General features: G+C 35.3%; 1 protein-coding gene across 3 annotated transcripts in view; it reads left to right on the forward strand.

Annotated features, from left to right (window-relative positions):
- Myo81F (unconventional myosin 81F) overlaps positions 1 to 23,716 on the forward strand; it is a 454,212-nt gene that overhangs the window by 313,982 nt on the left and 116,514 nt on the right. For all 3 annotated transcript variants that reach the window (XM_090398885.1, XM_090398887.1, XM_090398886.1), the window contains 2 exons: positions 1,764 to 2,041; positions 11,054 to 11,187. In XM_090398885.1, coding sequence (XP_090255011.1) covers positions 1,764 to 2,041; positions 11,054 to 11,187 — 412 coding nt within the window. The remainder of the gene's footprint in view (positions 1 to 1,763; positions 2,042 to 11,053; positions 11,188 to 23,716) is intronic.

Below are 23,716 nucleotides of genomic sequence, written 5' to 3' on the forward strand. Positions count from 1 at the left end.
CTACAGCAAGAAAACTGAATACCATCCAGTGCATCATAGTACAGAATGGCTTCACCTCAAGAAGTTACATCCTGGAAACATACAAGCCTAATCTCAAGAACCTGTATGGTGAGTCCATATCCCATTGCATATCCTATCTTGGAGACATTTGCAAAGAGATTCTGAAAAGATAGTTTTCTTCCCTATCAGCAAAATCTCGTCCTGGTTACCATCCATGAAAGATACTCCCGCCCCCCCCCCCCCCTGTCTGTGGTGTTTAATAGGTTCAGTGGAAGTGCCTCTGCTGATGCTTTGGACAAACAGGACATTCAGTTGAAAAATCACTACTAGAACAGCTATCTTATATCAAGAACAAACCTGAAAAACTTATTATGGTCAGCATGAAGTGGACACTGGTCACAGTATCCTCTGGTCCATTACTCACCTTTTATATTGGTGCTATTTTAGGTTTGAACAGTTATTTAAAGAGAGTACTGAAGCACTTCTACACTTCCCAAACTTAAATTGAAATGACTGCCTGTCTATTGTAAAGATTTGGGAGTCTCATCCTTATAAATTGTCGGTGGCAACCAATAGTGTGCTATCCCCCCCCCATCCCGTGCACATTTCTTATTATTTTTATTATTGTGTTTTAATATAATGCTGTATTATTCTATCATTTTCTTTATCTAAATCTAATTTTGTTGATCTTTGTATTTCAAATAATTTTAGTTTTGGCTTTAATTGTAATCCCATTTGATTTTGTAACCACTGTATAGTTGTATTCCAGCATTGTTGCTCAGCTCTGTAAATAGGATTAACATTCTTTGTTCTAACATCACCTTATGATTATGCTGATGTACTGATGATTGGCTGTTAATTTTGGGGCAAAATTGCAAATATAAAAAATTATTCTTTCTTCTTGTGTATCTAATAATCTTTAGTGCCATTAAAAACTGGGAAGATATGTTGATTGACAACATCTACCTTAGAGAACATAAGAAATACATTTGTCACCATCATAATGTCAAGTAGGGAATGGCAGAACCATGCTTTGGATGCCCCTTTACATGGAATTAAATGCAAAAAAATCAGAAGTGCTACATGGAGTTATTACAAGTCGGAGAAACTGTTTTGGAATCAGCAGCCATAAACTGCTGTGGTATGGATGTATCAAGTTCCCAAAAATCTGGGAGACTGTCATTTTATCAAATTAATAGCTCTCTTTATCTAACAATAGATGACACCAAACTAGAACTTTAGTTTGCTGTGTTGTCTGTTACAATTTTAATTCATTCCCACTATTAACTAATTGTTGCTATTTGCATATTGTGATGCTGTTTGTGCATCTGAAGATGCTGGATATAAAACTAGTGAAATATCATCACTAGTTGGGAAGATTGAGGGCATGAGAAGCAGAGGAAGACTGCAAAAGAGTTTGAATGGACAACATAAAGGAACTTACCCACTTGAACTTACAGTTGCTGAAAGAAAGGACGAGAGGCCAATTGGGATGGAGACTATGTTAACAAGATCACCAAGAGTCAAAAATGACTGGATGGTACATAACAACAACAAATAAGTAAATATTTATTTTGTTATTATTGTTTTGTGTTGTGAATTAAACCATAAAAAATCTAAGATGAATAATCTCTAAAAGTTGTCTCACATCATTTTATTTTATTGTTGTGCATAGTTAATTTTTTTTTAGTTTAGTTTATGGAATGTGTAATAAATATAAAATAAATTTATAATTTAGTTTCCATTGTTTTTATTTTCACTAGGTCATTGTCTTCTTCTTGGAGTTAATTCAGAAGGTATTCTGATGGTGAATCCTACCGACAAAGGCATTTTGAATGCGTATCGCTATTGTGATGTGGAATCTGTAATGGTCGACCCTAGTGATAGTTTAGTTACTATTAACTTGCTTAAAACACTGCCAGATACTCACAAATGTTTTATATTTGAAACTTCACAAAAGCATGAGGTAGCCAATCTTATTGCCAGTTATTCTCCTGCCCATGCAAATTGGCTGAGACCTACTTATGAGCTGGGTTGGAGAGTAAGTATGCTTTACAGTTATAGTATTATGGTATTATTAACTCAAAATCATTTTGACTGTTCTTATATAAATATAGTCATTTCTGTAATTTTGTGTAGAATAAGTTTCAACCATATAAGACACTTTTTGATTACCTCCCATGTACTTCTGATTTCTCATCAAGCTCTGTTTTTAAATTTCCAATATTTCTACACTAAGAAGTGTAAGCAAAACATTTGTGATCTGTTGCCATGAGTTGTCTTCCAGTTATACCTTAGTAACTATAAAGTCTTTTGTCATCTTGCATGCACTTCCTCACTTCAGTCTATACCTCTTCATTATGACTGAGTCTGTAGCAGCACCTAACTGTGTATTTTGTACTCTTAATCTGTACCTCATACCAAATAACCTTGAACCCATCATGTGTATTGCTCATACTATCACAATCATTGCCATCTGGTTGTATGTTAGTACTGCGACTAATAGCTAACATGATTTCCCATTCTGTCTATCCATCCTACATCGAATCTGAATTTACTGCATCCAACATATTCTATTCTTAGGATATCCTCTTCTGCCAACAAGGTTACTCATGCCAATAATTTTTGCCATTACTAAGAACTTTCTTTTCTTCCTGATGCTTTGAGAATTAGTGAATATACATGATAGCTGACTACCAGCCTGATTCCTTATCCCACTGTCACCACACATTAGAGGCCCTGTACTTCTGGTACTTTCATTGTCTGATAAAACTACTCATGGCATTCTTGGGGTCATCTCTACCATGTCTTTTTTTCTCTCATACAACATACATACTCTGTCATAATTACAGTCAAGTCAACTTCTCACCTTTTAATACTTGTGCTCAAGCTCTTATGCAACTATCCTGACACTTCAGGTTATTTGCATAAATTATAACCTTTTTGCATACTTATGGACAAAAGGTTATAAAAATATTGCACATTTATTATTGCAAATTTGTGTTCTGGGTTAGAGAATCTGGATTCCCTGCTAGAGAGAGAGAGAGAGAGACCAAATATATGAAATTCTTTTAAACCACTTCAAGCCTGCAGGAAGCAAGATGATGGTTTCACACTGTTATAATGAAAATCATCTGGCACCTGCTACTTATATTTATTCACTTTTTCACAGAACAATTTCTCCAGCAACACTAAATCTATTTAAGTATAAATCTATTCTGTCATCACCAGTACATCAGCATTCTACACACTATTTTTTGCTTCACAGAATAAAGCTAGACTGCTCCCTCGAAGCTATGATCATCAAGCAAAAATTGTCATACTTTGGACATATTATGCAAGCCAATGACAGTCTGGAAAAGATGTTGATGCTTGCTAAAGTTGATGGAAGCAGGAGAAGAGGAAGACCAAGAATTTGATGGATGGATGGAGTTAAAGAAGCAACTGGAATGTGCTTGGAAATTCTGAAAGGCCAGGGACAGATCTGAATAGAGAATGTATGTTCATAGAATCACCAGGAGTTGAAAATGACTCGATGGAACATAACAACAACAAACTATTGAGACAATTTGGAAAAGTGATGATGAGTGCTTGAAGAAGCTGAAACTTTAATTTTAGCGACAGTTAGTGTTTTGCAAAGTGGAGATATAAATTAACACTATTGAATTTTAAAATAATGCCACATGAACAAAATATTAATCAATATTTAGATAAAATAAAATGAAATGAAGATATAGAAATAGAATGACTTAATATAAAAACAATACTAAATACAGCAACAAATAAAAGCTTAGGAAAGACCAAAAAATTTAGTAAAATGAAAAAACTAAAGATATGAGATGATACAATCATAAATGGTTAAGCAGTAAAAGATTAGAAGATATAAAAGAATAAAAATAGAATATAAAATAATAAGAGCAATAGCTAAAAGAGAAGTCAGAAAAAGGAAGTAGCAGGGTTTTCCCTCCTGGAAGATTGGGTTTTTTTATCCCACATACAGACAAATCGGCCTTGAGAACACACACAATTTACAAACAAGAATACTAGTGGTCATGGTGGGCAGTAGATGGTGTTCATGTAGGTGATGATGGTAGTAGAGGTTCACTGTAGGTGATGGAGACAGAGAGCTGTAGAGTAGATGCTCCCCCAATGAGTCTTTGGACTCCTTGGAGGTGTCACATAATAATAATAATAAAGACATAGAGAATCATGGAACAAATCTGTTTCTAATTTAGAACATGATTTATATAAAATAAGACCCAATGTATGAAAATTTTGAAACATTTAACTACAGATACTAGAGAAAACGTAAAATTAAACACCGAATTGAAATTAGAGGAATTTCTATACAGAGTTGTGGACAGATAAATATTTTAATCTGTCCACAAAAAAAAGATACCTAGCAAACATTTAATGAAAATGTTAAGGTAATAACTAAAGAAGAATTAGAAATCAGCTTGAAAGAAACAAGAAATGGAAAATCACCTGGAGAAGATAAGTTATGTTCAGAATTATATAAATATGCAGGAATAAGGTTTAAAGAAAGACTTTTCTTATTTTTAAATAAAATCTATTCAACAAGTAACCCACCAATAGAATGAAAAAAAGCAATAGTGATCCCTATCTTTAAAAAAAAAAGGTAGTAGAGATGATCCTAAAAATTATAGAGGTATAATTATTCTAAATTCCTGTTATAAAATATTAAAACATTATTTTAGAAGTACAAAATAGATTTAGAAAAGGATGATCGTGTATATACCCTGCTTTTTACCTAAAATTAATAATAGAGAAAAGAAGAGAATACAATTTAGAAACACATATTACATTTATTGACTTTGAAAAAGCATTTGATAAGAAGTATTTTATTTAACATATTAAAAGAAAGACAAATACCAATTAACATCCTAAAAGCTATCATAAGTATATATATGAAAATAATTAAATACAAATAAGATTAAATTATGAACTATTATATCCAAGAGAGAGAGAGAGAAATCAAGGAGTTTGACAGGGACGTCCTCTTTCAGCAGCTCTTTAATATTTATTTAAATGAAATAATAAAATGGAATGGAAATTTCCATCGAGGCATTAAACTTTCTCCTACTGTGAACTTAAACACTCTCCTTTTTTGCCGATGACCAAATAATAATTACAAATTCTGAAGATAACTTACAGAAAGGCATTTTATATCTAAATGAGATTGCAAAGATTATAGAATGATAATATCAACAGAAAAATCAAAAACAATGGCCTTTAACACGTTCATTGCCAATCACGCGATAGCGCGCGATGCGAGCCCTCACCGAACGGCCGATCACGCGTTATCGCGTGGACATCGCTAACTAAATAAAAAAAATTAAAAAATTTGCCGACCACACTAAATTCCAATTTTCAGCTTGGCAATGAAAGTGTTAAAGGACAAGATCCAGTAAGAACTAAAATAGTAATAGATAACAAGATTTGAGAACAGATGAATTCATTTAACTACCTAGGACATATGATTACATATGAAAATGAAAAATATATAACCTCAAAATTGCGAAATATTTAAAAATAACAGGTGTAATGAACTCTATATTTACCATATTTTCCGGTGTATAAGACGCACCCAAGAAATTTAATACAATTTTCTGGAAAAAAACCTAACACAAAATATCTCAACACGTCATCTCAATACTGATAAACATCGGTAACTGATTACTCGGATAAGATATTATGAAACTTGAATAGGGACTCCCCGTTCTTAGCCAATGACGTGCTAGAAGTCACGGGAAGGTTACGCATCAATTTGATTGCACCATTAACCACATACAAAGATCTTGGAACATAAAAGGGAGTGCGTATGACTTTGAAAAGAGGAAACAATCTTTACCTTCATTATATAAGACGCACCCTATTTTTAAGATGAATTTTTAAGGTAAAAAAGTGTGTCTTATACACCGGAAAATATGGTAAATCTAACCTAGTTCAAAAACAAACTAGACTAAAAAGATACATTAGCCTTACCAGTCCTACTGTATGGAAGTGAAATCTGGACAATAAAACAAAAAGTCAAAGAAAGATTAATAACAGCTGAAATAAAGTTTGAGAAAAACTGCAAAGTATACTCTATGTTGAAAGTATTTTACCTTGGGTATAATAAATGTTAAAGATACCAAGCTATTTTAAACCTGATTTTACTCCATTTCCCAAGTAAGCAAACAGACAAACAAGTGAAGTTTGCGCCTGCAAGTGTTGCAAGTCTAGCTGACCCTGCACGTAGTGCAAGACCAAGGCAACTCTTGGTAAAAGTAGAATAAGCTCTGATCACTAATCTTAATATTTACCCTTAATGCAAAGCACGTCTCCTGGAGGAGATGTATGATGCTTTGTATTAAAGGCAAGAGGCCACTACCCAGACCGGTTTCGACCTTTATTGAGATCTCATCAGTGGGAGCCAGGCTAGAAATACCAAGATTTTAGTAATACAGAGCTTATAAGTATTTTACCAGAACAAGTTACCATAAGGTGTTTTAACCTTATTAAATAAAAATCTCAGGAGGAGATATAAATGTAGAACGTATTTTACCTTGGGTATAATAAATGTTAAAGATACCAAGCTATTTTAAACCTCGTTTTACTCCATTTCCCAAGTAAGCAAACAGACAAACAAGTGAAGTTTGCACCTGCAAGTGTTGCAAGTCTAGCTGACCCTGCACGTAGTTTAAGACCAACCAAGAGTTGCCTGGTCTTGCACTACGTGCAGGACCAGGATGGCAGAATCCATTCTTGTTCTACAGTACATACCCACTGCTGGATATAAGCCTCCCTTTTAACTTTCCAGTTGTTTCTATCTGTACTTAATCTCTACCATCTCAAGTGAAACTTGGCAATACCTTTCCTTGTCCATCTCTATTTACGTGAGTTATGATACTTCACAATATCCTGTACTGAATTATTTCTATTTCTTGTTCTAATTATTTCTAATTCTGTTCTAATTCTATCCCCCTTTTTCATTCTTTCTTTCTTCCAGGGCTCTTTTGGCCACATGCACCTGTCTTCCTAAACATTTTTTAGTGTTGACCATGTCTCACTTCCATAGGAAACACTGGAATAATGAAGATATTACATGCTTTCTTTTTAACGTGCAGGTAAATCTCCTAACAGGTAGTCTTTATACAGCCCAAATGCTTTGTGTGATTCTTTTATTTATTTTTTATCTTGTTTTTCCTTAAAACTAATTAATTGTCCAAGATAAATATAGCCATCCACAAACTGTTAATTTTAGTTCAATTTGATCTGAATTTGTAATCAGTTGTGTTAGTTAATTTTAAACTTTTTTTTTCCTGCTTTCTCTGTCAAGGTAATTTAGCATTTCCTGAGCTCTTTGTTTTTCCTCCTAACAGAACATTATCATCTACAAAACATAAATTATTTAGATTTCTTCCATTGATGTTAATTCCATAGTTTTCTCCCATCAGACATTATCTACTGTAGCAAAAAAGCAAACAATTTGAGTGATAGCAGACCTTTTGCCTCACTCATCTCTCCATGCCTAATTTCTTTTCCTGCTATTTTCACTTTATACCAGCTGTTGAATTGAGATATATAGTTTTTAATAATCATGATACACCTTGGTGGGATGGCTTGTTGTTTTAAGCTGCTTATTATTTCTGACTGATATAAAGAATTAAATCCTTCTCAAAATTATAAATGATTGATATGCAAGAAGATGATATGTATTTACCTTTTTTCTGTTGCTGCTTGAGTAAAAGTGCAAGTATGATCTATTGTAGAGAATCTCACTCTGAAGCCTGCATGTTCATATGGCTGTGTGTCATCCAAAATCATGTGATTATATTTTGAATAATCTATATAATTTTGTACCATTGTTATAGGTCTTGATATCATTGCTTGCTGCTTTTATATAAGATAACACTGGCCAACAAAAAAAAAATTTTTTTTCTGCTGATTATGATCTGACACTTGTTTTTTACTAATTTGGGTGCGCTGATTTCAAATATCAAACCCATTTTTCTCTATCATATCAGGTTTTTCCTCTATGGCATTTTCTTTTTGCTAATTTGTAAGTTTTTGATAGTTTTAAGGAGGCAGTACTATTTAGAGGATCAAAAAAATTGATTTTTTAATATTATTTTCTGAAAGTATGTACTTTTAAAAATCTGTTCCTAACTTTTTATCAACAAATTCGAAAAATTTCCAAAGATATAGCCTATTATTCAAAGCGGTGTGCAGATCAGAATCGGAGCGCTCACCGCTCTCGCTTGTTAGTAAACGAATAAATGCGTAAGAACCTGCAACGGCACGTACTGGCGCTTTGAATGTGAGAGAGGCCGATAACTGACCTAATACATTTAGGTGATGAAAAGTAGGCGATGACAACTGCCTAAAACAAGTGAATGCTATATGCGTCATAGCGGACAAAGAACGATCGAAATCAGTCAATCGTTAATCGATCGTGAAAGTATGATGAGCGCTTATAATGTTTCAATAAAGTCTCTGATTTTTTTGTCTTGTTAATTGCATGTTAGTCGGCAGTGAAGAAAATACATCATGTCTACTACTCGAAATTGTGTCAATAGTGTAGATTCCTTCTGCTTCATTTGTGGCAGCTTTACTGTTCCCAGTCAAAGGACAAATATCACTGATTTCGTTAAGAAAGTATACTTTGCATACTTTGACATAAAAATTGCAGATCAGGACAAGTCATGAGCTCCAAATAAAGTGTGTAAGTCATGTGTAGAAAATTTACGACAGTGGAGCAAGGGAAAACGCCAAAAATTAGCTTTTGGCATTCCAGTGATTTGGCGTGAACCGAAAAATCACGTAGATGATTGCTATTTTTGTTTAGTTCAGACTTCTAGTTATAATAAGAAGAATAAGAAAAAAATTGTGTATCCAGATCTCGACTCAGCAATTCGGCCAGTTGCTCATTCCAATGAAATAGCCGTGCCAATTTATAACGGACTTCCTTTACTTGAGAATGAGCATGATCGGGATATGCCAGATGTTCTTGAGGAGCAAGACCCGGATGTTGATTTAGACAATGAAAATTTGATTTCTAGTTCTGGACCGCAATTTTACTCAAGCGGAATTGAATGACTTAGTAAGAGATTTGGGCCTATCAAAGGAATCATCAGAATTGTTAGCTTCAAGATTAAATGAAAAAAACTTACTGGAGCAAGATACGAAGATAACTTTTTATCATAGCAGGGAAAGTAATCTTGTACAATATTTTAAACACGAGTGTGGGTTTGTTTACTGTAACAATGTGTCAGGTTTACTAACTGAAATGAGTGGCGTTTATTTATCGACAGTTCAAGCAGAAGTCTCAAGTGTGTCTTACTACACAATGGGAATGTATATGGCTCAATTCCTATTGGCTGTTCAGTCCACTTAAAGAAAACATATGAGGACATTAAAAAGGTTCTGAAGTTATTAAAATATACAGACCATAACTGCATCATCTGTGTGGATCTTAAAATGGTGAACTTTTTACTTAGCTTTCAAAGAGGATATACAAAGTTTCCGTGTTTTCTATGCTTCTGGGATAGTCGAGCTAGAAACCAACACTGAAGTCAGAAACATTGGCCTCTTAGAATATCCTTAAATGTTGGAGAACAGAATGTCATAAATCAACCTTTAATCGACAGAGAAAAAATCATTTTTCCACCTCTACACATCAAACGAGGTCTTATAAAGCAGTATGTTAAAGCTTTAGATTTACAAGGTGACTGTTTCCAATACATATGTGAAAAATTTCCACGACTTAGTTATGAAAAAATTAAAGCCGGTGTATTTGATGGACCGCAAATTAGAACTTTAATGAGAGACCCAAATTTCATCAACTCTATGAACGAAATTTAGAAAGAGGCCTGGACTTCATTTACGATGGTTGCGAATAATTTACTTGGAAACAAAAAAGCTTGCAATTACAAAGATCTAGTGGAAACAATGCTTGAAAATTTCCAGCGCCCAGGTTGCAACATGAGCATAAAGCTTTATTTCCTATACAGTCATCTTGATAGATTTCCCGAGAATTTAGGTGCTGTAAGCGATGAACAAGGCGAAAGATTTCATCAAGACTTAAAAACTATGGAAGATCAGTACCAAGGAAGATGGGATTTTCACATGATGCCTGACTACAGTTGGAGTATTCAAAGGGATTGCCAAAACAGAACACACAGCAGAAATTGCTACAAACAAAAATTTATTCCCTGAAACTCGTGTAAGTAAAATTGCTATTTTTTTATAACTATTCTTGTAATTTTTAATGAATATTGTTAACTAGTTATGTATCTAATTATCGGCCTCTCTCACATTCAAAGCGCCAGTGCGTGCCGTTGCAGGTTCTTACGCATTTGTTCATTTACTAACAAGCGAGAGCAGTGAGCGCTCAGATTCTGATCTGCGCACCGCTTTGAATAATAGGCTATATCTTTGGGAATTTTTCGAATTTCTTGATAAAAAGTTAGGAACAGATTTTAAAAGTACATACTTTCAGAAAATAATATTAAAAAATCGATTTTTTTGATCCTCTAAATAGTACTGCCTCCTTAAAACTATCAAAAACTTACAAATTAGCAATAGAGAAAAATGGGTTTGATATTTGAAATCAGTGCACCCAAATTAGTAAAAAAACAAGTCTCATATAAAAGTCAGCAAAAATTGTGTTGGACTGTGTAATCATTGATTTATGCCATTGAATTTTTTTCTGTTATTACAGTATCATTGAACATATCCAATGTGGCATTATGAAACTGTGAACCTTATAATTTTATGTGTTCTGCTAATGTACCATCCTCTGCAAGACTTTTATTATTTTTTGCTGACTTCAGGACTTTTCATAATTCTTCTGTTATGATATGTGGTTCTGTGTCTACCTCATCTAAATTTAAAAGATCTGTATCTGTTTCTTTGCCTGTGTATAGGTCTCTATAAAAATAAGAACTCCATATTTCCATTATTTTTTATCTGTTGTGTTGTACAATTCCTTGCTTATTTTTTGAATCTTTACTTTGAATCTAATTTTGTTTTGTATTTTCATATTTAGGTGAAATTGACATTTGAAGATCGCCAGAAGCTTTATCATGATGTTGTGAACTGCCGCCGTACCTTAGTTGATAGCGGGATACTGCGTAAGCCTCAGGAAGAAAACATTGGTCTCTTCAGAAGCACATTAAGAAAGTAACCAAGCATTCTTTTCATTTATCGGTAACCTTAATTGGTATTTATTTACAGAATCACTCAAAGCTTTATCATACAAACCATATCACATGCTTTTTAATATTAAGTGTAGAAATAAAAATATATTCTTTCCTAAACCCAACCTTATCTTTATGAAAGATGGAATTGAACATATTACTAAATTAGACTTCACAACGTTGAGGCTATATTTTCAATAAAAATGTTACATCTCCATTGAATTTATGATATATGATATGAATATATGAATTTAATATTAGGCAAAGTTCTAACCAAATTCTCATTTCATACTATATCACAGTTTAACATTAATGCTGAAATGTAATTTATTTACCCTAAACGCTTACTGTTTATGAAAGAAAAATATACATAGATCAAATAAATTACGTTATTAGACTTCACAACATTGAGGGTATATTTTAATCTCTAGTATATGAATGAGAATGTTGGGAAAACTGTGTATGTTGCAACTAGCTTTAATCAAAATTTTCAACTATTGCGATTATACTAAACTTCAAGATAGTTGCAAGCAAATTATCAGCACATACCAAATGATTAACAACCTGTCTCTTTCGCTAATTCACTCCACTCTCTTTCACACAGATATTTAGTTTTTGCTGCTTGCTGACCAAATATTTTGTTGGTCACTTGCACCAGAATTGGTAGCATTAATTTTCCCACTCTCTCCTTCAAATTTGTTAAAACGCGTGCTACAGCTGTACAACCCTATTAACAATATCAAATCAGTTCATTATCAAATTCAGAACAAATTTGTCTTTCTCTTCATTCATTAGTTCTGCTGCTGTTCTTTGTGACAGATTTCCCATCTTATGTATTTCCAGAAAAGTTAAATCTGCAGATTTTTGAAAATTTACAAGGATTTCCCTTTCCTCCTGAGCTTTCTGCCTATACAGGTTTAGCCTAATAAGTTGTAGGTTAAACAAATTCTTGTGGTTATCAGATTGCTATTAAAAAAAAAAAAAAAGTAATCAAAGCAATATCAGAACACTGGTTATTTAGAGAAGTTAGGGAAATGTAAATTGCATCAGAGTATCTGTTCATAACCAAGATAGTTGCATTGTCTCTGACTCAGAAAAGTTGCCATGCAATCTGGACTTAAAATGTTTACGAAATGTAGAATTTTCATTTAAGAATAAAAACTATTATTATCATCAATAAACCTCCATGGAGTCGAGACTCATTGTGGGAGATCTCCCTCTCACATGCACACAGCTCATCATACCTCGACTTAAAATGCATTCACTGTCCCTTCATTCACCACACTCTCAGGTAATTCATTCCGATCACCCACCACTCTCCATGCAAAAAATCCACTTCTCACTCCCTTGCTCACACCTACCTTATACAGCTTCCAGGGATGGTTTTGTTCTTCCCCATCTCCAGATATTCTATGAAAAATCTCACCCACATCAATCTGGTAATTACCCCTTACCAACTTATATGTCTCAATCATGTCTCCCCTCTTCCTTCTATCCACTGGGTTCTGTAATTTGCATTCTCTCAATCTGTCCTCATATTCCATATTTCAGAGACCACACCACAAACCAACTTAGTCAATCATTTCTGAACCCTCTCTAACATCTCATCATCCTTTTGAAAACCTGACGACCAAATCTGTGCACAGTAATCCATATGCAGCCTCATCAAAGCCTTGTACAATGGAATCAAAACATCCTTCCTTCTACACGTCAGTGTTAGCAAAATGTCCATGAAATTTTAAGTTCCTACTCACCATCACCCCCAGATCATTCATCTCCTCTAAAATATCCCCACTAATTCTATACTCTGCATCCCATCTTTGCTTCCCAAATTTTACAACCTTACTTTGCAACATTAAACTGACATCCCCACATACTCGCCCATTCAGACAGTCTATTTAGGTCCTCTTGTAAAGTTACAATATCTGCTGTACTTCTCATAATACTCCCCAACTTTGCATCATCTGCAAACAACTGTACATCACATTTAAGCCCTTTCCAGTGGTCCAAAACAGTCCCCTGGGGCACACCATTAATGACTCTCCTTTTCTGGGATATCACTCCTTCCATACATAACCGGCTGATACCTATCAGGCAGCCAATCTCCAATCCAACCCCATCTGTTCCATTTTAACTACTAGTTTGTCATGTGGCAATCTATCGAAAGCCTTTGCAAAATCGAAGTATACTGCTGTATATGCATCCCCGTTGTACAATGCATTCGTTACATTGTTATAACAATTTTTTTAAGCAGTTTGCTAAAACACAACCTTCCTTTTGCAAACCCATGCTGTCTATTAAAGAGAATTCTACTGCTGTCAACCCAGTTCTGAATCCTTGTCCTCATGCTACTCCAACACCTTGACCACAACTTCAGACAGGCAGATTGGCCTATAATTCAAAGCCTTAGTCTTATCACCCCTTTTATGAGGCGGAACAATTTTGCCATCTTTCCACTACTTTGGAACCTGGGCTAAACTGAGACTTATGTTAAAACATGTATGTTAAAGCTGTTGTTACTCTGTAACATTCCCTCAAGATATATCATCAAGTCCCATGGCCCTGTTTACATCAAGTTTACTCAATTCCTCATATACCTTCTGCTCACTCATCATCATTGGTTCATTCCCCATTCTCACTGCTCTAAGTTCTGTATTATGTTACAATCACAAGGATGGAATACTTTAATATATTGCTCATCAACCACCTATACTATATCCTCCTCAGTGCTTATCATCCTCCCCTAATCATTCTTCCTTCTACTGGCCATGCACCGCAAAAGCTCCCTAGGATTTCTTTTAGTGCTATTTGCTATCTAGTGCTCAAACTATAGCACAGGTTTGACGATGACAAACTTAGTAGGCAGCTTGAAGCACTGATAGAGCATATGAATCTACAAGGTAATGTTTGAAGGAAGCAATATCAAACTGTAAATCAAAGGTCAGAAAGATAAATCAGACAGGAGTTGGATGGATTATCATCGTTAAGCAGAATATGGGAGGGGAAAAAAAGAATATTATGGAGGGTATATAAGGAGAAAAATGATTACATAGTTCACAAGCAGTAAGAGGCACAGGCAAGAAGGGTGATCACTTGGGTAAGTAAGGCAAAATTAGATTATGAAAGGAAATTAGCCAAGCAGGACAAATGAAATCTCAAATAGTTTTTTTTACATCAGAAGTATAAGGAAGATTGATTTTATTGAAGTTATTGATAATGTTAATGAAAATTGATGCTTCAAAGATACTTGTGACATAATTGTTAGACAAGATTACACTTGCACTCAAAGAAATAAAATAATAAACTTTAATTTCCAGATATTTTAACCTGAAATTTACAGGTCATCATGAGTAGCAGAAAGGTTAGATACAAGGTAGTACCAGCTGCATGGATGTTATAAAAGGAACAATGCAATATATATATATATATATATATATATAGGGAAACCCTGACTACCATCCATTGGATATCAGGGCAGCTCTGAATATATTGAATAACGAGTCGTAGACCAGTGGTTTTGGGACTGGTGATCCCATGTGAAAATATTGCCATTCACCAACCTGCAACAGGCCAGTGTGGTAAATTTATGGCCCAATCTTCCAAGATGGGGTGCTTAAGGGTCAAAGCTGTATAACTGAGAGGAGACCTCCACATAGCCTTTAAAGGAATGCAGAGAACCGACCAGGGCTTCTGACCTAATGTCCAATCCTCACCTTCTCGTGGTGCACCCTGTTGGGTATCTACTTTGATACTGAACGAACGAGGATGGGCTGGCAATTTGGGATTTAGCCGACCAAATTGTATTCTTATTGGTTAAACCAAAATAAAAAATGATGGTACAACATGACAAAATTTCATGCCGGCTGGGGCGTCGCCCGGTTAAACAAGACCCCCGTTGTTTTCGCCAGGGAACCAGGGCGAACAGCGAAAAGTCAGCTACTGGAACAAATCTGAAAACAAACCCCAACTCAACATCACCAGAGTTAAAGATCGGTACTATCAACATAAGAATGAATGGCAAAGAAATGGAGCTAGCCGAGGAATTAGATAAGTACCAGATTGACATAATAGGGGTGACTGAAACAAAAAAGACCAAAACTGGTGAGATCTTTCTGAGCAATAAATACAAAATGTTATATTCAGGCAATGACAATCAAGGAAAAGAAGGAGTAGCCATAGTATTCAACACAAAATACGAGGCTAATCTTCTTGAATGGCAGTCAGTCTCAAGTAGAGTAATGTTGGCAAATATGAGAATGGGAAACTGGATAATGAGACTTATTTGTGCCTATGGTCCCACAGAAGGTTCTACTAAGGTAGAAGTGGAGGAATTTTTTGACGCTCTGGAAAAAGCAACTGACACAATGAAAAAGGAAAAGTTGGTCCTTGTTGGGGATCTAAATAGCAGAGTAGGAAATGATTGTGAGACATACAAAAATATTTTGGGAAAATTTGGAGAAAAGAGCAAAGCTAATAATAATGGCAAATATCTGTTGGATTTCTGCTCAGGACATGGACTGGTTATTACTAACACCATGTTCCAACATAAAAATGTGCACAAATTCACATGGAGAGAAGAGGCTAGGAATAAGAAAAGTCTCATTGACTATGTTATTGTTGATAGTGATGTTTTCTCCCTGGTGCAGGACACCAGAGTGTACAGAGGATTTGAAATTGGAAGTGATCACTATTTAGTCTTGCGCAGGATAAAATTGAATTTCATATTGAAAAGAATAACATGTAAGAAAGTTTTAAAGCAAATAAAAGTTGAGCAGCTCTCAGATGTGAACTGTAGACTAAAATACAGAAAGATTATTGAAAGATTATTCACTGGCAAATTCTGAAGAAAACATTGATTGATTCTGCCAGAGAGGCATGTGGTGAGGTTGTGTGCAAGGATAAAAAAATCAGAACTCCCTGGTGGACACAGGAAGTTAAAGAGGCAGTACAGGAAAAGAAGAAAGCATATCAAAAGTTCCTGGCAAATAAGTCAGCTTTTACTCTTACAGAATACAGAGACAAATGTAAGAAAGCTAAACAGTGTGTAAAACTAGCTAAACAAAAGTCATGGGAGGACTTTGGCAAGAATATAGAAAATAAATATCAAGAAGGTGGCAAAACATTCTGGAGGTTGTTGAAGAAGCTTAGGAATGGAGGAAAGAGTGCTGTAAAAGGAGTAAGAGATGATAAAGGTGACATGAAAACAGGAGAAAAAGATATCCTTGAAGTATGGAGTAATTACTTTGAAAAACTGCTAAATGAAACGAGCAGTGATGACAGCACAGTGATAAAAAACACTGACCAGGCATGCAGTCAGGAATACATATCCATACTTGAAGTAGAAAAAGCCATCAATGCTTGAAATGTGGAAAGGCAGCAGGAGTAGATGATATTCGACCAGAAATGCTGAAGTATGGTGGTATAAAAGTCTTACAGTGGCTGCACTGCATAGTTCAGAAGGGTTGGACAGAGGGACGAATTCCCGATGATTGGAGTAGAGCTCTCATAGTACCCATGTATAAAAAGGGAAATAAAATGGAATGTGAGAATTACAGAGGTATTTCCCTACTGAGTGTTCCTGGCAAGATCTATGCAAGTATACTTGAGAAACGGTTGAGAAGAATTGTGGAAGAAAAGCTTGGTGAAGAACAAGCTGGATTCAGGCCAAATAGAGGCTGTCAGGATCAGATCTTCACTTTACGACAAATAGTCGAGAAAGCATGGGAATATAACAAAGATCTGTATTTAAGTTTTGTCGATTTGGAAAAGGCATATGACAAGGTGCCAAGAGAGAAGCAATTCAATACGCTGCAGTTATATGGTGTCAGTGGGGCATTATATCAAGCAATACTTAGTCTTTATTTGAGTTGTAAGTCAGCAGTTAGAATTGAAGGAAGTACAGGAAGATGGTTTAATGTTAAATCTGGTGTGAGACAAGGATGTACATTATCCCCTCTGTTATTCATTATCTATATGGATCACATTATGAAGGAAAGTGGTATTAAACCTGATATCAAAATTGGAGATGTTAATGTCAGCTCTTTGCTTTATGCAAATGATGTTATACTTCTAAATAAATCCGCTACGAGTCTGCAAGATTCTCTGACTAAATTGAATAGCTGTTGTAATAGATATGGTATGAAGGTCAGCAATAAAAAGACAAAGACAATGAAAATAGGCAGAATCATTGAAAATGTCAACTGTGTTGTGAATGGAGAACCTGTGGAACAAGTAAAACATTTCAGCTACTTAATCACAATTTTTAGTGAAGATGGTAAATTAAATATAGAAATAGACAACAGAATCAGCAAAGCTGGTATGGTGGGAAGTCAATTGAATAAATTCATATGGAATAAGAGAGAAATAAGTCAGAACACTAAATTAGCTGTATACAAGACACTGTTCAAACCAGTTTTAACTTATGGATCTGAGAGCTAGGTCAGAAATAAAACACTTGACCAAAGACTAGAGACCGCAGATATGAGAGTCCTGAGAAAGATTAGAGGTGTGATCAGATGGCAATATCATATTAAAAATGAGGATGTTAGGAAAACTTGACATTGTCAGCATCCAGGAATGCATTAGCAGAGCTAATATCAGATGGTATGGTCACTTAAATAGAATGGGAGAGGAAAGATTAGCAAAACAAGTGTTCTCTGCCATGTTGGCAGATAAACGACCCAGAGGAAGACCAAGATATAGGTGGATTGATACGGTACAAAGTGCCTTAGACGATAGAAATATAAGATCTGATAATGTTGGAGTCTTGACAAGTAACAGACTGATTTGGAGGAAAATTGTAGATAGGAAGTTAGTAATGATGTAATTTTTTCATGTAGTACTGTCATATCCTGTACACCCCTTGAGGGTACATGGCAGGAATTTGATGATGATGATCTTCCAAGATGAATCAAACAGAAAAAAAAATGGCCTTCATTTCCCAGAGGCCAGATTGTTACTACCAATTATTATTAAATTACCAATTAAATATTAGCAGTTAAATATGAAGCTGCTAAGAATCCCCCAAGTAACAAGATCATGCTGCCATTGGAACCTAGGAACCTAGACCTTGGAACTTTAAACTGTAGGTCTCTGAGCAGTGAAGCATGGCTAACTGAACTAACTGAAGAGCTAAAATGACTGAAATGGGACATCCTCATACTGTGTGAAGTTGGACATAATAGTGAAGAAATTCTTCAATTAAAAAAATGGAGACATGCTGTGTTATAGAGGCCAAGATAAGGAAAGAATCAGTGGAGTTGGATTCATGATTAATAAAAAATGGAGAACAACATGTCTCCATTTTTTTAATTGAAGAATTTCTTCACTATTATGTCTAACTTCACACAGTCTAAGGATATCCCATTTCAGTCACTTTAGCTCTTCAGTTAGTTCAGTTAGCCATGCTTTACTGCTCAGAGACTTACAGTTTAAAGTTCCAAGGTCTAGTTTCCAATGGCAGCATGATCTTTTTACTTGGGGGATTCTGCAAATTCTATTAACCTTGCTCTCTATCATCTCTCATGCCAAATCTCAAAAATATACACCCTTAAGATCATCCAAGTGTACGGACCAACAGTAAGTCATACTGATGAAGTAATTGAAGCCTTCTATCATGATGTATCCCAATTTTATAATAAAGGAAAACATCATTTCAGAATTGCTTCAATGGGAAATTTTGGATATGGCATGAGAGATGATAGAGAGCAAGGTTAATAGAATTTGCAGAAAAAGAAAACCTGTACATCATGAATTCTTTTTTCAAGAAAAAAACGCGTAGGAAGGAAAAGTCCAAATGGGAAAACTAGTAAAATTGACTTTATCCTCAGCAATAAGAAAAACATATTTCTAGACTGCTCTGTTATAAACAACATTGGAAGTGACCATTGTATGGTACACGGTACGATTCAAATAAACTGCCAAAAAGAAAGAAGAAAAATGTTTTGAAGATCAAAGCAAAACATAGATGTATACAAACTAACATTAAAAAAAAGATATATTCCAACGTGAACCAAACAATAGATTTAAAAATCTTATAGATGACAATGCTGATCCATCAGAAAGTAATGACATTATCACTCAAAACCTTTTGCAATGCTCACTTGAAATAGCTGGTACCACAGAACAGAAACAATCAAATAACCTACAGTATAAAATTGAATATACTGAATTGTGCAAAACGATCAGAAAACGTATCACAGAAGAAATAAGAACATTATAAATTCATACAACAAACCATTAAAAACAACCATAATCTCAAAAAATCCAAACAGCAATAAACAAATAGTTGCAGTCAAACTACAAAATGGGACCATAACCAGAGATAGATATGCTATAGCAAAAGGAATTGAAGAATTTTACTCAGTATTATATCAGGATGATAAGTTAAATAAAGAAGAAGAAAACAATTATGAAATAGCTAAAGTACCACAGATTCTGCTAGAAGTTATGCGAAGCATCCATGGCTTGCAAAATGGAAAAGTTGCAGGTGAGGATGGAGTTATAGCTGAACTTCTAAAAGCAGGTGGAGAAATAATCTACAAAATCTTAGCAAAACTATTTACCTTATGTCTGAAGAAAAATGATGTACCAAGAAAATGGAAGAAGGCTACCCTAATTCTGATACATAAAAAAGTGACATAGAAGACTTGATGAACTGCTGACCCATCAGTCTACTATCGGTGGTTTATTTTACAAAGTGTTTACAAAAGTCTTAGTGAATAGGCTTTGTACAACTCTAGACTTAGCACAACCAAAAGAACGGGTGGGCTTTCGAAGTGGCTTTAGTATAATGGACCATATTCAAGTTGTAAAACAGATTATTGAACGATGTAATGAATATCAGTTACCATTATGTCTTGGTTTTATTGATTATGAAAAAGCCTTTGATTCAGTAAAAACTTGTGCAATACTTAAAGCATTATGAAACCAACAAGTGGAGGAGGAGCTATAGATCAGGACCATCAAATCAGCATACACTAATGCCACAGCAGCAGTTCATTTCAATATCTCTACTGTAGAAATACAGAAAAGGTATAAGACAGGGTGACACAATATCTCCAGAATTATTCACAGCATGCCTAGAAGAAATATTCAAACTTCTTGATTGGGATGAGAAAGGTCTGAAGATAAATGGAAGATATTAAGCCTTTTACTCTTCGCAGATGACATAGTTATCTTTACTTCAACTGCGCATGAATTACAGACTCGTATCCATGAACTCCAAATTGCTAGCAAAACAACTGACCTAAAGGAGACCTAAGTTATGTTCAATAGCTATGTCCAACCAAAAATAATAAAAAGCAGTAATGATGAAATTAAAGTAGATCGTTACACATACTTAGGACAACAGATATCAATGGAATAAAATATCATGAACAAAATTAAAAGATGCACGATTCTTGGGTGGAAAGCATTTGGAAAATTACATTCATTATTCAAAAGCCAACTACCATTATGCCTGAAGAGAAAAGTTTTTAACCAATGTATTCTTCCTGTATTGACATATGGCTGTGAGACCTGAACACTAAATGCAAAGGAAATTCAAAAATTAAGAACAATACAATTTAGTATGGAAAGGAATACGTGGATAAAAAATCAAACCAAAGTCTCTGACATCATAAGAAGAGTGAATCACCTGAAGTGGCAATGGACTGGATCAAAGACAAGATCAATGATGGACAAAAGAAGTACTGATTTGGATTCCACGAGAGGAATCCAATCCAGTACTTCTATGCTGGATGAAGGCCTTTCCAACAATGGATTGACAATAGCTGATGATGATATATTGAAAAAAAATATTGATGTCTTCATGAGAATGAGGCTTTTCCAGATTTTTGATAAAGTTTGAACTTGAAGTAGCATTGATGAATTAAGTGTGTTCTAGATTAGAAAATTCTGTGGTTTGTGTTAATTCCATGTTGTGCTAGGCCAGATTTCTCATATTTATTAAAAATAAGAATTAATGCTCTTGTAATATTTTTTCCATGGAATGTCCAATTTGTCCAAAATAAGAAAGGTGGCAATCACAGGGAACTTGTGAATATTTGTGGTAAAGGTGATTGGGCAATGGCAGGTGTGGTGAGGAAATCGCAACCAACAAGTAGCTTGGATAGGACTGATTATAGACCTAAAAAAGTGAACTGCTGTGTTTATTTACAAATACCAGGAGTATCAAAAATAAGGGAGATGAAATTATTTTGTTGATTTAATTTATTCACCCCAAAATCATTGAATGAAGATGAAATCCTAATGAGAATAGAAATGGATGGGTACAGTATGTATCACAAGGATGGAAAGGACAAGAGGGGAGGGGGGGAGTGCTGCTGATGATAGCAGGGGAATTATGTCCACATAAGGTAGACATGAAAAACAGGAAATAGTAGCAATGATTTTGAGGCAGTGAGGTGGAGGTTGACAGGAAGAGATATATAAGCCAGCCTGGTTGGCCGAGTGGTTAGCACCTCCGCTCTCCAGCCAAAAGGTTGTGGGTTCGAATCCCGGCATGGATGTTGGTCTGTGAAAATTCTAGTGTTGGTGGTGGTGGTCAGCAGTAGATGGCATTGGTGTAGATGATGAAGGTAGTCGCAGTTGGTGGAGTGGTGGAAACGGAGAGTTGTAAAGTAGGTATCCTCCCTCGATGAGTCTTTGGACTCCCTGGAGGTGTTATGTAATAATAATAATAATATAGTTTTATGTTGCTATAGGCCTGGGAATGTGGAGGGTAGTGATGCTGAAGATATGTATGAGCAACTTGGGTTATTGAACAAGGGAAGGGTGATTGTTGTGGATGATTTTAATTATGGCTGTATAGATTGGAATGAAGAGATAGCATTTGGGAATAAGGAAAATGAATTTCTCGAGTTCTTGAGCGACAGCTATTGGGAACTTGGTAGATATTTTGTACAGTGACATGCTCTCCTTTACATGCTGTCTGAGATAGTAGCATGTAAAGGAGAGCATGCAAGGATCAAGAGTTTTAGATCGGATCATTTCATCAGAGTATGTAATTATGAGTGGGGTTTCACACTTCCCTCCAGTTGATGAGAGTAAATATGAAGTGATCATCTGCGTTGTAGCTAGCCCTATGAAGACTTCTGTGAGGAAAGGATATGTGGAAGTACAAGGCTGGTGATTATGGCAAGCTTAAGAGATAGCTTGGAGCTATAATAGGGAATAAGGAGTTGAGCAGTGAGGAAATAAATGCTACTTGGGAACTGGCAAAGAAATAAATAATAGTATCATATGTGAATGTATTGCAAAGGTCTAAAGTCTGAATAAGGTAGGTGTAAAATGGATGAATGAGAGGGTTGAGGATGAAATGTTGAAGAAGAAAACACTTTGGAGGCAGCACAAGATGAATAATGCTAATAATCAGTTGCATGAAGAGTATAGAGAGCAGATCAGGAGAGTGACTCAGTTGGAAAGGAGACAACAAAAGTGCAGTACGAGCAGAAGTTAGCAGGCCAAGAAAAAACCTTGTGAATTTTTTGATATGTGGAAAGTAGAAAAAAGAATGATTAATTATGGTAAGGTGATGTTAAGAGATGAATATAAGAAATTGGTAACATCTACAGAGAAATTTAATCAAAGAGAGTTAGTCCAGTGTAAAGTCTGCAGGATGTATGGTTTACTGAGTGTGGCTGGAGTTTGGTTTGAGAGTGTTGGGGTGGGAAAGTGTCATGAAAGCGAGAATCTGAAGTGTGTCTCAGGAGATTGATGTAGTGGATGAAAGTCAGAATGCGATAGAAAATTGTGATGTAGTGCCAGATATCATTGAGAGTGAGGTTGAAAGTGAGAGTAAAAGTACAGTGGGTTTGACTGATAAAAAAAAAATGAGTTAGCTGCAATGAGGAGATAGCTTGGTTGCATGGAGTGATACATAGGGCAAAGCTGCACCTAGAGCGATTACAAAAATGCCTACCGAGTGGATCAGCTAACAAAAAGAAACAAGTGCGTAATAAGAAAAATGATCAGGAGTGAAAGAAAAATTAAGGAGCGAGTGTTGTATGGTGATTCAATAGTAAAAGTTGTAATAAATGATTGTTTGACAAAATCGTGCTTTCCGGGTGCAAAAATTTATGATGTAAGTGAGGCTATTAGAGCACCAAGGCATAGGGTTGAAAAAAATGATAGTAGTGGCTGGAATGAATGATTTAAAAGGTGAAAAATTTGCTATGAGAGGGGACTTGAAAGTATTACTGGATGTAGCAAAAGAAAAGAGTGAGAGAGTTAAGATAGTGAGTCTGTTGCTGCAGTAATACAGAGTAGAGTTCAGAAGGTGGGCCATAATTGCAAATGACTCTATATGCAGGTTATGCAGGAGGAGTGGTGTGGAGTGAGTTTGATGGGTAAAAGGACTTATACAAGAAGAATGGTTTGCATCTAAATGGATTTGGTGTGCAGAGACTGGAGAAAGTTGCTGAATGAAGTGAAAGTGGATGTGCAGAATCAGGGAAACTGGAGCTTTTAGAGGGGGGGGGGACGCGTTGAGTGGATATGCAGACATCAGT

This window comes from Typopeltis vanoorti, chromosome 10 (genome assembly GCF_054136105.1).
Source record: "Typopeltis vanoorti isolate ZY-2024b chromosome 10, IOZ_Tvanoo_1.0, whole genome shotgun sequence".
NCBI lineage: Eukaryota > Metazoa > Arthropoda > Arachnida > Uropygi > Thelyphonidae > Typopeltis > Typopeltis vanoorti.